The sequence below is a fragment of the Eptesicus fuscus genome, chromosome 6 (assembly GCF_027574615.1).
Source record: "Eptesicus fuscus isolate TK198812 chromosome 6, DD_ASM_mEF_20220401, whole genome shotgun sequence".
NCBI lineage: Eukaryota > Metazoa > Chordata > Mammalia > Chiroptera > Vespertilionidae > Eptesicus > Eptesicus fuscus.
In genome coordinates, this window is record NC_072478.1 from 15,667,280 (window position 1) to 15,680,637 (window position 13,358).

The window sequence follows — 13,358 nt, forward strand, 5'->3', positions numbered from 1 at the left end:
TCGTGGAAACCTGACTTTCCGCGACAACTGCAAACACTGAGCTGCTGGGAGCACCAGACCACCGGTCCCCTATCAGCGCAAACATTCGGATTCAAAGAAACTCTTCACTGCACCACGGAAAGGTCAGATTTCGCCTGAAATGAGGGGCGGTTTCTAATCCCCGCGGTGGGTGAGGGAAGCGCTGGGTGAGGGAAGCGCGGCAGCCGCAGGACCGCAGGACCGGCAGGAGCCGGGAGGTCTGTGCCTAGAAAAATCGGCGGCAGTTGGAACTGCCCTGATCCGTGAATGAGGAGGGGGGTCTTCTGAGCTGCTAACAGAAGTGACCTCTTGAAAGCAACTCATTTTAATCTGACGAGGAGGGTCAGACTAAGAATTTTCAAAGGAGTGCAGGCTCCTTAGTCTGGGGCACAGACCCACGGTCCGCACACCTGGGCTCTTTCCGACTCTGATTGCTAAGCCCAATACAGAGGTAAACCCAGGCGGAAACCCTGAAAGACTGCAGGGGGAAGGTGTTTTTTCGGAACCTGGGGACCAGAGCTGCGTGTGACCATCAGAGAGGCAGCTCTGAGGCGCATACCTCCACAAACCAGTAGTGAGTGCCATAGAGGGGAAAAAAAAAAAAAAAAAAAAAAAAAAAAAAAAGAGCTAGAGAGGCCCGGAAGTCAATTCAGAAACACTGCCACCCAGGGGCTGAAACGCTAATTGTCTCTGGTGTAATTAAAAATAAATACGAGAAATTAAGACACGGCTGGCTTAAAAAGCAGGACTGGCTTCCAACACTGAGGAGCCCTGGAATGAAGCTGAACTGAAATACCGCCCAGACTGGGAAAAAGGCGTACCAAACAGAATAATAGAGGAAGTGAATGACAGCCGCTACTGCACATTTTAGTCTTCCTATTTTTTAATTTTCAATTCTTTTTTCAATTTTTAAAATTTTTTATTCTCATATTTTTTTATTTTCATTTTTTGCATCTTTTACTTAAGAAACTAATTTTTTTTCTTTTTCCTCACTCGATTTTCACCTTTTTAATTATTACATTTTTATTTTCAATCAACACTATTATTACTATTATTTTACTTTTTTTTTTTTTAATGTCATTTGATTTTCTCTTTCTTTTTTTTTTGGATTAGTGTCCTACATTCGATTTGCATCTTTCCCTTACAATCGTTTTACCCTATCTCAAAGCTAACATTATGCCATCACTCTCCTCCCAACCTTTCCCATTTTGGTCCCCAGTTTATCTTAACCCTTTCTGGCTTTAGATTTTCCCTACTTTTTCAGTTTACTCCCTGCTAAAACTTCACCCTACTTATATTATCTAATTCCCAACCCCCTGCTCCAAATCCATACAAACCTCTCTCTACACTACCTTAAAAAAATTATTTTTCTCTCGGGCCTTTTGTTGTTGTTTGCTTGAATGTTGATTAGATTGAATTTTTATGCTTTTTTATGAGATTGTTTTGATTATTCTTTTTGTTGGTTTGGTTGGTTCTTTTGTTTGCTTTGTTTTTGTTTGTTTTTTACTTTTGTTTTCCCTTGCCTCACTTGATATTAGCTGCTGTTGCAGTTTGTATTAATCTCCAGGCTCGTGTTGCTGGAATTTGCTGGGAATAGTGGTTGTTCTAGTGGAGTTTACTCCCCATATATATAGTTTGTTCCCCTTTTCTCTCTTAGTATCATTCTTGTCTCTCTTACTTTTTTTTTTCTTTTATTTTTCTTTTCTGTTATTTCTTTTTCTTTTCTTTCTTTCTGCTCTTTTCCCAAGTTCAGATTCACACTCGTTGTTTTTTTTGTTTTGTTTTGTTTTTTTTTTTCGTTGTTGTTCTTTCTTTTTACTCTCCCTCTTCCACTCCTATTCCCTAATTTGTCTTTCTCTGGTGGTTACCTTTATTGGAGGTTATTAATATCGTGAATACAATTCTGTTCAGTGCCTTGTCTGTTGTGCCTGGTTGTGTTGTATTTTATACCTTTAAATCAACGCCAGAGAGAGAAATCTATATAACCAGACATCCGGAGAAGAGAGACCATGGGGAGACAAAGAAACAGCCCCCACAGGAAAGAGAAACAGGCATCACCAGAAAAGGAAGTAAACGATTTAGAGGCAAACAACCTATCAGAGAAAGAATTCAGAGAAATGATCATAGGGTGGCTGAAAAGGATGGAAGACAAATTCGACAATATGAGTAAGAACCAAGAAGAAATGAAGAAGAACCAAGAAGAAATGAAAAATGACATTGCTGCTGTAAAGAACTCAATAGAAAGCATCAAGAGTAGACTAGATGAAGCAGAGGACCGCATAAGTGAGCTAGAAGACAAGATGGAAAAAAATACCCAATTACAACAGCTTCTAGAAACAAAAATTAGAAAGATTGAGGAGAGCGTAAGGGAACTTCGGGACAATACAAAACAAAACAACATCAGGATAATAGGGGTGCCAGAAGGAAAGGAAACTGAGCAAGGAATAGAAAACCTGTTTGAAGAAATAATAACAGAAAACTTCCCTGATATAGGGAAGAAAAAACCCACACAAATCCAAGAAGCTCACAGAGTTCCAAGCAAAATGAACCCCAAAAGACCGACGCCAAGGCACATTATAGTTAAGTTGGCAAACACCAACGACAAAGTAAGAATCTTACAAGCGGCCAGAGAGAGACAGACAGTTACATACAAAGGAACCCCCATCAGACTAGCAACTGATTTCTCAACAGAAACTCATCAGGCCAGAAGGGAATGGAATGAAATATACCAAGTCATGCAAAGGAAGGGTCTAAATCCAAGAATACTGTACCCAGCAAGGCTATCAATCAAAATTGAAGGTGAAATCAGGAGCTTCACAGACAAAAAAGGACTAAGGGAGTTTATCACCACCAAACCAGCAATGAAAGAAATGCTAAAGGGTCTGCTGTAAAAAAAAAAAAAAAAAAGAAAGAAATAGGAAGCAAAGAAGGTACACAGGGGTATAGAATAAAAATGGCGTCAAATAAGTACCTATCAATAATAACTTTAAATGTAAATGGATTGAATGCCCCAATCAAAAGACACAGGGTAACAGACTGGATAAGAAAACAAAACCCAGATATCTGCTGTCTACAGGAAACCCACCTCAAAAAAAAGGATGCATACAGACTGAGAGTAAAGGGATGGAAAAAGGTTTTCCAGGCAAATGGAAATGAAAAAAAAGCTGGGGTTGCAATACTTATATCTGACAAATTAGATCTCAAAGTGAAGGACATAACAAGAGATAATGAAGGCCACTTCATAATACTAAAGGGAGAAATCCAACAAGAAGAAATAACTCTGGTAAACATATATGCACCCAATACAGGAGCACCAAGATACATTAAAAAACTCCTGGAAGATATCAAAGGAGAGATTGACAGTAATACAATCATAGTAGGAGACTTCAATACCCCACTATCACCATTGGACAAATCCTCTAAACTAAACATCAGCAAAGAAACATCAAACCTAAATGACTCACTAGAACAGATGGAATTAATCGACATCTTCAGAACATTTCACCCCAAAGCCACAGAATATACATTCTTCTCAAGTGCACATGGGTCATTTTCAAAGATAGACCATATGTTAGGACATAGGCAAAGTCTCTACAAATTCAAGAAGATAGAAATCATATCAAGTATCTTCTCAGATCACAGTGGCATAAAACTGGAAATCAACTACAATAAAAACAACCCAAAGAAATCAAATACTTGGAGACTAAACAGCATGTTATTAAACCATGACTGGGTTACCAAAGACATCAAGGAAGAAATAAAAAACATCATGGCAACAAACGACAATGAAAACACAACAATCCAAAATCTATGGGACACAATGAAAGCAGTCCTGAGAGGGAAGTTCATAGCTCTACAAGCCTACTTCAAAAAACAAGAAACAATGGTAATAAATTACCTAACCCAACAACTCAAAGAGTTAGAGAGAGAGCAACAAGATAAGCCCAGTGTAAGCAGAAGGAAAGAAATAATAAAGATCAGAGCAGAGATAAACGACATAGAGACCAAAGAAACAATACAAAAGATCAACAAAACCAAGAGCTGGTTCTTTGAAAGGATAAACAAGATTGATGGACCTCTAGCCAGGCTCACCAAGAAGCAAAGAGAGAGGACCCAAATAAACAAAATCAGAAATGAAAGAGGTGAAATAACAACAGATCCCGCTGAGATACAAAGGATTGTTACAAAATACTACAAACAACTCTATTCCAACAAACTGGACAACCTAGAGGAAATCGACATATTCCTAGAAAAATACAACCTTCCAAAACTTAATCAGGAAGATTCTAAACAGCTCAACATGCCAGTAACTATGGAAGAAATTGAAGCAGTCATCAAAAAGCTTCCGGCAAACAAAAGCCCGGGGCCAGATGGCTTCACAGGAGAGTTTTATCAAACTTTCAAGGAAGAACTAAAACCTATCCTCCTCAGACTATTCCAAAAAATTCAAGATGAAGGAACACTTCCAGGCTCCTTCTATGAAGCCAGCATCACCCTAATACCAAAACCAGATAAAGACAACTCAATGAAAGAGAATTACAGGCCAATATCCCTCATGAACATTGATGCCAAAATCCTCAACAAAATTCTAGCAAATCGGCTCCAGCAGTACATCAGAAAGATAATACACCATGACCAAGTAGGATTTATTCCAGGAATGCAAGGATGGTACAATATCCGCAAATCAATAAACGTGATACATCACATAAACAAATTGAGAGATAAAAATCACATAGTCATATCAATAGATGCAGAAAAAGCATTTGACAAAATCCAACACCCTTTCTTGATAAAAACTCTCAACAAGGTGGGAATAGAAGGCTCGTACCTCAACATAATAAAAGCTATTTATGATAAACCCACAGCAAACATCATACTCAATGGGCAAAAACTAAAACCATTTCCCCTAAGAACAGGAACAAGACAGGGATGCCCACTCTCACCACTCCTGTTTGACATAGTACTGGAAGTATTAGCTATCGCAATTAGGCAAGAAGAAGAAATAAGAGGCATCCAAATTGGAAAAGAAGAAGTGAAGCTGTCCTTATTTGCAGATGACATGATATTGTACATAAAAAACCCAAAAGATTCCATCAAAAAACTAATAGACTTAATAAATGAATTCGGCAATGTAGCGGGATACAAAATTAACGCCAAGAAATCTATGGCTTTTCTATACACCAATAATGAACTTACAGAAAGAGAGACTAAAAAAGCAATCCCATTTACCATCGCACCAAAAAAATTAAGATACCTAGGAATAAACTTAACTAAGGAGGTAAAAGACCTATACGCAGAAAACTACAGGACACTGAAAAAAGAGATAGAGGAAGACGTAAACAGATGGAAGAACATACCATGTTCCTGGATTGGTAGAATCAACATCATTAAAATGTCCATACTACCCAAAGCAATCTACAGATTCAATGCACTCCCCATCAAAATACCAACAGCATATTTCACAGACCTAGAAAGAACTCTCCAAAAATTCATCTGGAATAAAAAAAGACCCCGACTAGCCTCAGCAATCCTCAGAAAGAAGAATAAAGTAGGTGGGATCTCAATACCAGATTTCAAGCTGTATTACAAAGCCACTGTTCTCAAAACAGCCTGGTACTGGCACAAGAACAGACATATTGATCAATGGAACAGAATAGAGAACCCAGATATCGACCCAAACCACTATGCTCAATTAATATTTGACAAAGGAGGCATGAACATACAATGGAGTCAAGACAGTCTCTTCAATAAATGGTGTTGGGTAAACTGGACAGATACATGCAAAAAAATGAAACTAGATCACCAACTTACACCATACACAAAAATAAACTCAAAATGGATACAGGACTTAAACATAAGACGGGAAACCATAAAAATACTAGAGGACTCCACAGGCAACAAAATCTCAGACATATGCCAAAAGAACTTCTTCACTGACACTGCCCCTAGGGCAATGGAAGCTAAAGAGAAAATTAACAAATGGGACTACATCAAAATAAAAAGCTTTTTTACAGCAAAAGAAACCATCAACAAAACAACAAGAAAGCCCACCGCATGGGAAAACATATTTGCAAATGCTATCACTGATAAAGGTTTAATCTCCAACATCTACAGGCAGCTTATGCAACTTAATAAGAGGAAGATAAATGATCCAATAAAAAAATGGGCAACAGACCTAAACAGAATATTTTCAAAAGAAGACAGAAGGAAGGCCAAGAGACACATGAAAACATGTTCAAAGTCACTTATTATCCGAGAGATGCAAATCAAAACAACAATGAGGTACCATCTCACACCTGTCAGAATGGCTATCATCAACAAATCAACAAACAACAAGTGTTGGCGAGGATGTGGAGAAAAAGGAACCCTCGTGCACTGCTGGTGGGAATGCAGACTGGTGCAGCCACTGTGGAGAACAGTATGGAGTTTCCTCAAAAAACTGAAAATGGAACTCCCATTTGACCCAGTAATCCCACTCCTGGGAATATATCCGAAGAAACTAGAAACACCAATCAGAAAGGATATATGCACCACTATGTTCATAGCAGCACAATTTACAATAGCTAAGATTTGGAAACAGCCTAGGTGCCCATCAGCAGATGACTGGATCGGAAAACTGTGGTACATCTACACAATGGAATACTATGCTGCCATAAAAAAGAAGGAATTCTCATCATTTGCAGCAACCTGGATGGAATTGGAGAACATTATGCTAAGTGAAATAAGCCAGTCAATGAAAGAAAAATACCACATGATCTCACTCATTTAGGGATAGTAAAGAACATTATAAAGTGGTGAACAAAAAGATAGATACAGAGTCAGTAAAGCATCAAACAGACTTTCAAAGTACAGGGGGAAAGTTTGGAAAGGTGGGGGAGTTATGAAATCAAACGAAGGACTTGTATGCATGCATATAAGCATAAACAATGGACGCAAAACTCTGGGGGGGGAGGGCATGTGTGGGTGTGGGGTGGGGGGTAATAGTAAGATATGTACACATATAATACCTCAATAAAAATATTTAAAAAAAAAAAAAAATTTTAAGAGACAGATAAAAAACAAATGGACCAGGCTGATGTGTGTACGGAAGGGCTAAAGAAGACCTCTGGAAGGTTCTGATCACAACAATCAGTGAAGTCCTGCGTTCCACGTGAGGGATGCCCCGAGAGCTTTAGCCCATGATGCTCACCAGTCAGACTTTTTATTCAGAGACTTGTCGTGGCATTTCACAAATACCACAGATGTCTTTCCTTTCTGCAGACGAGACACTTTCTCCCTGGAACAGAAGATCACCCTGTGGGGGGAAAAGGGACGTGAACATGCCATCTGGAACAATGAAAAAGACCGTTCAGAAACCAGGGCTATTTAAATCCCACGTGACTGGTCTGATTAATTTTTTAATATTTCCAATAATTAACTGTTTACACACGGACCATTCTGGTCAGCAAGACATCTAATCAGAGGGTTATTTGAGGACCTAACCAACTGTTCAGCAATGAAGTCAGTTCATCAATGCAGCTGGCATACAACACTCTGGAGAATCCTTAAAATCACCAGGTTTTCACCAAGGGATGGTACAAGATCTGTTTCACTGCCTCTGAGTGTCTGCCTTAGGGAACTCGCAAACCAGCTTCCAACTGGCCCTGCTACAGAACGGAATGCTCTGCTCCTCCAGCCACGCCCTATTATTATTATTATTATTATTATTAGTTATAAAAGAAAATGACCAAAGAGAAATACTTATCAATCCTAAGTTTTAAAGTCATATTTTTACTAACAATATTATATTAGCACTGTAGGTTGCAACACCCCTGTACATTTCGTATAAAAGTTTTCAATCCTACGGGGCTCTCTATGCAATTCATTGTATAGATAAGTGTAGGGTGGGACTGGGGAGTCAGGGTGAGATTATCTTGGCATCTCATCCTTCTTGCAGAGGTTGGTTCTAATCTTTGAATGTGAAAGTAACATCTCCGAGGTTCTTTCCACACCGGCTCTGTGCTTGCAAGAAGCAGTGAGAAATGAGAAACTGAGTTTCCCCACTTCTCATCTCAGCGCTCACACGTAACTGTGACCGATGCGGGGCTTATGTTGTCTTTTCATGAAATTCAGAAATACTGTTACTTCCCTGGTGTGGTAATTAAGGAACACTCCCCCCAAAATTATAGGTGTCATTATCTAGATGACATCGTTTTGTTTTGTTTTTGTTTTTTCAATTACAGTTGACATGCAATATTGTATTGGTTTCCGGTATATAGCATAGTGCAGGCGTCCTCAAACTACGGCCCGCGGGCCACATGCGGGTGTTTTTGCCGTTTTGTTTTTTTACTTCAAAATAAGATATGTGCAGTGTGCAGAGGAATTTGTTCATCGTTTTTTTTAAACTGTAGTCCGGCCCTCCAACAGTCTGAGGGACAGTGAACTGGCCCCCTGTTTAAAAAGTTTGAGGACCCCTGGCATAGTGAATAGATATTTATACAATTTATGAAATGATTCCCCCTGATAAGTCTAGTGCCCATCTGGCACCATATATAGTTATTACTATATTATCTACTATACTCCCTATGCTGTACTTTACATCCCCATGACTATTTTGTAATTGCCAACTGGTACTTCTCCATCCTTTCCCCTTTTTCACCTAGCCCCCTCAACCCCCCTCCTATCTATCAACCATCAGTTTGTTCTCTGTATCCATGAATCTGTTTCTGTTTTGTTGTTTGTTTTTTAGATTCCACATGTAAGTGAAATCATATGGCATCCACTTTTCCCTATCTGACTTATTTCACTTACTAGCTGATATCGTCTTAAAGACAAAGCTCACTAAATTTCATCTGAGTGTTGAAGGCTCCAGAAACACTATCTCTAGGTAATGGCATTACAGTGAGTCTAAAGGGAGTGGAGAAAAATAAAGGTAGTTACTTCTTTTGAGTCTCTCCTGCTTTCACTCTGATCTTCTCAATGGCAAAGCCAGGGCTGCTCCACCAGTCGGACCAGCTGAAGTAGGAGTCGCTATTCCATTTGAGTTTCAACATCAGCAGTTCTCCGATGTCCACCTCCGTGTAAATGAGGAAGGAGTACGTCTTATTGGTGGAAATTTCAGGCCTGAATACAAAAATCAACATATTTGGTTAGTTCTGGGAATCAAGTGTGTTGTTTTTTTTCCCTTTTCTTCCTCCCAAGATACAAATAGCTTTATTGTTGGAGGAGAGGGAGGGTATTTTAAAAATGCAAAAAATGTCCAACAAAATATTCAAGATGAATGTCAATGGCATTTAGTGTATTTCGAAAGATATCTCCATCCCTTTCATCAGTTCCAACTTTTATCCTAGTAATATGAACCATTTTACACAATTTTAAAAGACAAAATCCATTAGCCAATTATTCAGAGACATTATTTTCATTTCTATATATTCTCTTCCATTTTGTATTGATATGTGAACATGTGTTGGTTTTGTAACAATCACAGTGTACATAAAATTCTCTATTCTTTCTTTGTTCACTACATATTTTGCCTTCTACTTTTGGCATGTTTTACCTAGTTTTATATCATTATAGTTTTTAGAGGCTAGGTTGATTTTGTTGATTTGTTAAATCACAATTCACTTCACCATGGCCTCAATGTTGGACACTTACTTTGTTTCTAATCTATGCCATTATATGCACCACTGTATATAATGGCATATCGATTTTTTTAAAATTCTCTTTAATATTTCTTTTTCTAGGTGTCTTACTCCTCTTCTGCTCCTCAGACTAATGGCTCTGGCAGGTAGCAGGGCCGTGGCAAACCCACGTGCTGGAGGCCATGCATGCGGCTACTCACAGGGTGAAGGGAATGTTCTCACTCTCGGCCACGGTGCCATACAGAGAGATTTCGAAGGCCTGGTTGGTCTGTGTGTCACTCTCAGTCCCAGAGAAATGTATCTTTACTTGGTAATGGAAGACTGCAGGGAGAAAATAGAAACAAGTGCTGGTCAGTCTTTATGGAAACATCACAGCCCCCAAAAGCAGGCAATTCAGAGCCACAGACAGGGTTTCACTAGTGATCAAGTAGGAAGTGCTCACACACGACTATCAGTGTGGCTTAAAAAGATTTCTTCATGTTTATACAGTGTTCGCGACTAGAAAAGTCAAACCTTGACTTCCGCTCTCTTTCAGAAAAGTGGGGTTGCAGTGGAGAGGAAAAATCCAGGTATATCTGAATTGCCAAGCAGTCCTAGAAAGTAGTCATCGTTGATGGGGTACTTGAGAGATTAAATCAAGATGCCAAATTACCCATGATGCTTTCTCCATGCACTCCACCTCTTTCTTGGCTAACATGTCCCTAAGTTTCTATACCAGGCATATTTGGCATTTGTTACTGAGTCACTGTATGTGACTATGTTTCTTCATGCTTAGTGGGTATGACTGACCTCCCTACCCTGTGTTTAAGCTCTTCCAGGTCAGAGGATCATGTTCATGCTCTGTTCCCCCATCGTCTAGCACAGTAGTAGGTATATAGCAGTCTCACAATAAGACTTGTTTTGTTGGATCACCAGTGAGGCCATAAAGACTATCAGTTCCTAATGCATTCTGCGTTAGAGACAGCTTTTGAACTTGAACATCTCCTCCCTGCTCTACCCATCTCTACCAAAAACCCTGAGAAGATGGAATGGAGGAGACAATAAGGGCTAGGAGAGGCAGCAGACTAAGCTACTACAGGGTGAAGAGAAACAGAATTTGATGTTAAATGGAGCCCTTGCAGGCATCACCACAGACTGAAGCAGGAAAAGCCGGGGCTGCCAGAGTGCCCAGAAACACTGGTGGAGCACTGAGTGGCACCACGCAGAATGCCTGGTCTCCTCTACACCTCACACACGCTTCCTTGGCACTTGTTACTGTGTCACTGTATGTGCTTCCTCATTCTGAAGAGTCAGGGAAACGAAGGGTTCGCTCATGACTTAAAAAGTTTCCTTAAATTACAGGAGCTCCAAGCCTCCAGGCCACCAAATGCACCTCTGCAGATTTTTACAAACCACCTCACAAACAGATGCCTCTGTCACATCTATTTTCTTTAATATCATTCCTTCCCTTGGACTTCCATTGGCTGCACATAAGCTAGAATTTCTGATGTTAGTCCTTCTGGCCAGGTACCTGATTATCCCCTCTCCTGTCTCTCCTCAGTTCCTGTAGGTCTTGCTCTAAATTCAACTATGAACAAATTCATATTGAAATGCAAATACCTTAGGAGGTTTAATATATTCTCCCCTCCCAGGAATTACATTTTAAAATACAGGTGGTTCTTGCCTTCACTTAAAGCAAACTTTAGGAGCTGGCCAACTTTTTCTGTAAAGGGCAAGGGGGTAAATATTTTAGGCTTTGTAGGCCATCCAGTCTCTGTCCCAACTACTCAACATCACTATGGTGGCAGGAAAGCAGCCTTAGTCAATACAGAAACAAATGCATGTGACTTGGTTCTAATAAAACTTTATGTACACCCCCACCCTTCACACAACACACATTCATGGGGAACCTGGTGCTAAACCATTCGTAGACGACCTGCTTCTGGGTCAGGGTTCTGTACGTAGCAGAGCAGCTCCCTCACTGTGATCTATTGGAAGTCAGCCCTCGACACAAGGTTTTGTAAGAAAAGAAAACAAACAACAAAAGAAGGAAATTTTATGTACAAAAGCAAGTGGTGAGTTTGCTGACTCTGGATGGATGGTTTTAAATTAGCTCTGAATCTTGTACTAAAGGGCTGGCCCATGCTAACGGTCATGATTACAGAGGAGGGTGGCCAGCAGCGCTGCTGCACAGGGCAGGCAGGCTGTGCGCTGGACCTTCCTGGCAACAGGAATTCAGAGCTTCAGTAAAGTGGATCCATGCAACTCCCTCTCTGCCAATGAACAATTTGGGCTCAGTGTTTAGTAACATCATTGTATCATCTCTGTTGCAATGAACAGCATCAGTATGTGTGATGCAATGAGCATGACAAAAAAAAATGGGATCAAATTGATTTTGCTGTTTACAGCAGTCTCGAGCTTACCTTTGTAAGGCATTTGAGAACGAGTCTTCAGGTACATTTTGCTGCTTCTCTTGGCTCTGACCTTATTGATCTCATAGCCCACGTTGTTGCAACGGTTCTTTCTGCAACTCAGGCAGAGCCCTTTCTCAAAGGCTTCCTTTGAATTGCACCGGTAGGCCTTACTGGGGTTTTCCTCATTCAGCAGCGAGTCAATGAAGAGATGAATGGAGCGCTCATGGGAGCACTTCACCAGCTGGTCCACATCTGGCGAAAAAGGGAAGCAAAGAAAATTTCAACTCTGTGGAAGTCCTCAATGAGTGCCTCGTCTAGAATGTTTAGGTGCAGTCTTAAGTATAAAATGACCTCAGGCCCTGGCTGGGTAGCTCGGTTGGTTGGAGCATCGTCCCGTACACCAAAAGGCTTCAGGTTCAATTCTGGCCAGGGCACATACCTAGGATGCAGGTTCAATCCCCAGTCAGGGTGCATACAGAAGGCAACAGATCAATGTTTCTCTCACCTCTCTCTCTCTCTCTCTCTCTCTCTCTCTCTCTCTCTCTCTCTCTCTCTTTCTCTCTTTCCCTCCCTTCCTCTCTTTAAAAACATATCCTCAGGTGAAGGGTTTTTGTTTTTTTTTAAGAATAAAATGGCCTCAGGATCTAGTCCTATGACTTTTTTATTGTATATCCTATTTAAGGAGCTATTCTTGGTGGCAGCTTCTCACCTACTTCCAATAATGTAAAAGTTGTAAATTTATAGAGAACTTTAGGCTTTACTGCTCTCTTATATTTGTATGTCTAGGACACTATAAGAGATATCCAAAGTAGAAACTGATTTCAGTCAGTATCCTTCTCTTATATTTAAAGCATATAATAATCCCAAATTCTTCTAGAAATCTCATCATAAGGGCATAATTATTAAATAAATAGTATTTTATCATAGATGCTATATAACATTCAAGGGTTTTGTTAATACTAATAATTTTTACATTAAATGAATTATAGAAATAATCACTGATATCATGAGTATATCTCTTACCATAAACTCTCATAATTATTGAAAATAGTAACATTATGCTGTAAGTTTTATAATGTGCACAAAAGTCTTGAACATATTCTCTACAGGTATATCCCATTGTCAACAAAGTATACGAAGTTCCCTTAAGACAAATAATAAATTTAACACAAGCTAGCATAATTATTAATGTAAGTATTAAGCCAATATTATATTTTCTTCTTAGAATTTTGGAATATCTGTTGTTAGAGAATGGTGATTTGTTTCTGACTTGTGTATCTCTTTAAAACATGACAAAAGAAATGTGGACTAATTAACATGTCCCTTT

The 13,358-nt window shown here is 39.6% G+C and overlaps 1 protein-coding gene across 1 annotated transcript in view; it reads right to left on the reverse strand.

Moving 5' to 3' along the window:
- LPL (lipoprotein lipase) overlaps window positions 1-13,358 on the reverse strand; it is a 31,072-nt gene that overhangs the window by 4,438 nt on the left and 13,276 nt on the right. The window contains exons 6-9 of the mRNA XM_054717234.1: window positions 12,041-12,283; window positions 9,839-9,959; window positions 8,938-9,120; window positions 7,208-7,312 (exon numbers count right to left, since the gene is read on the reverse strand). Coding sequence (XP_054573209.1) covers window positions 7,208-7,312; window positions 8,938-9,120; window positions 9,839-9,959; window positions 12,041-12,283 — 652 coding nt within the window. The remainder of the gene's footprint in view (window positions 1-7,207; window positions 7,313-8,937; window positions 9,121-9,838; window positions 9,960-12,040; window positions 12,284-13,358) is intronic.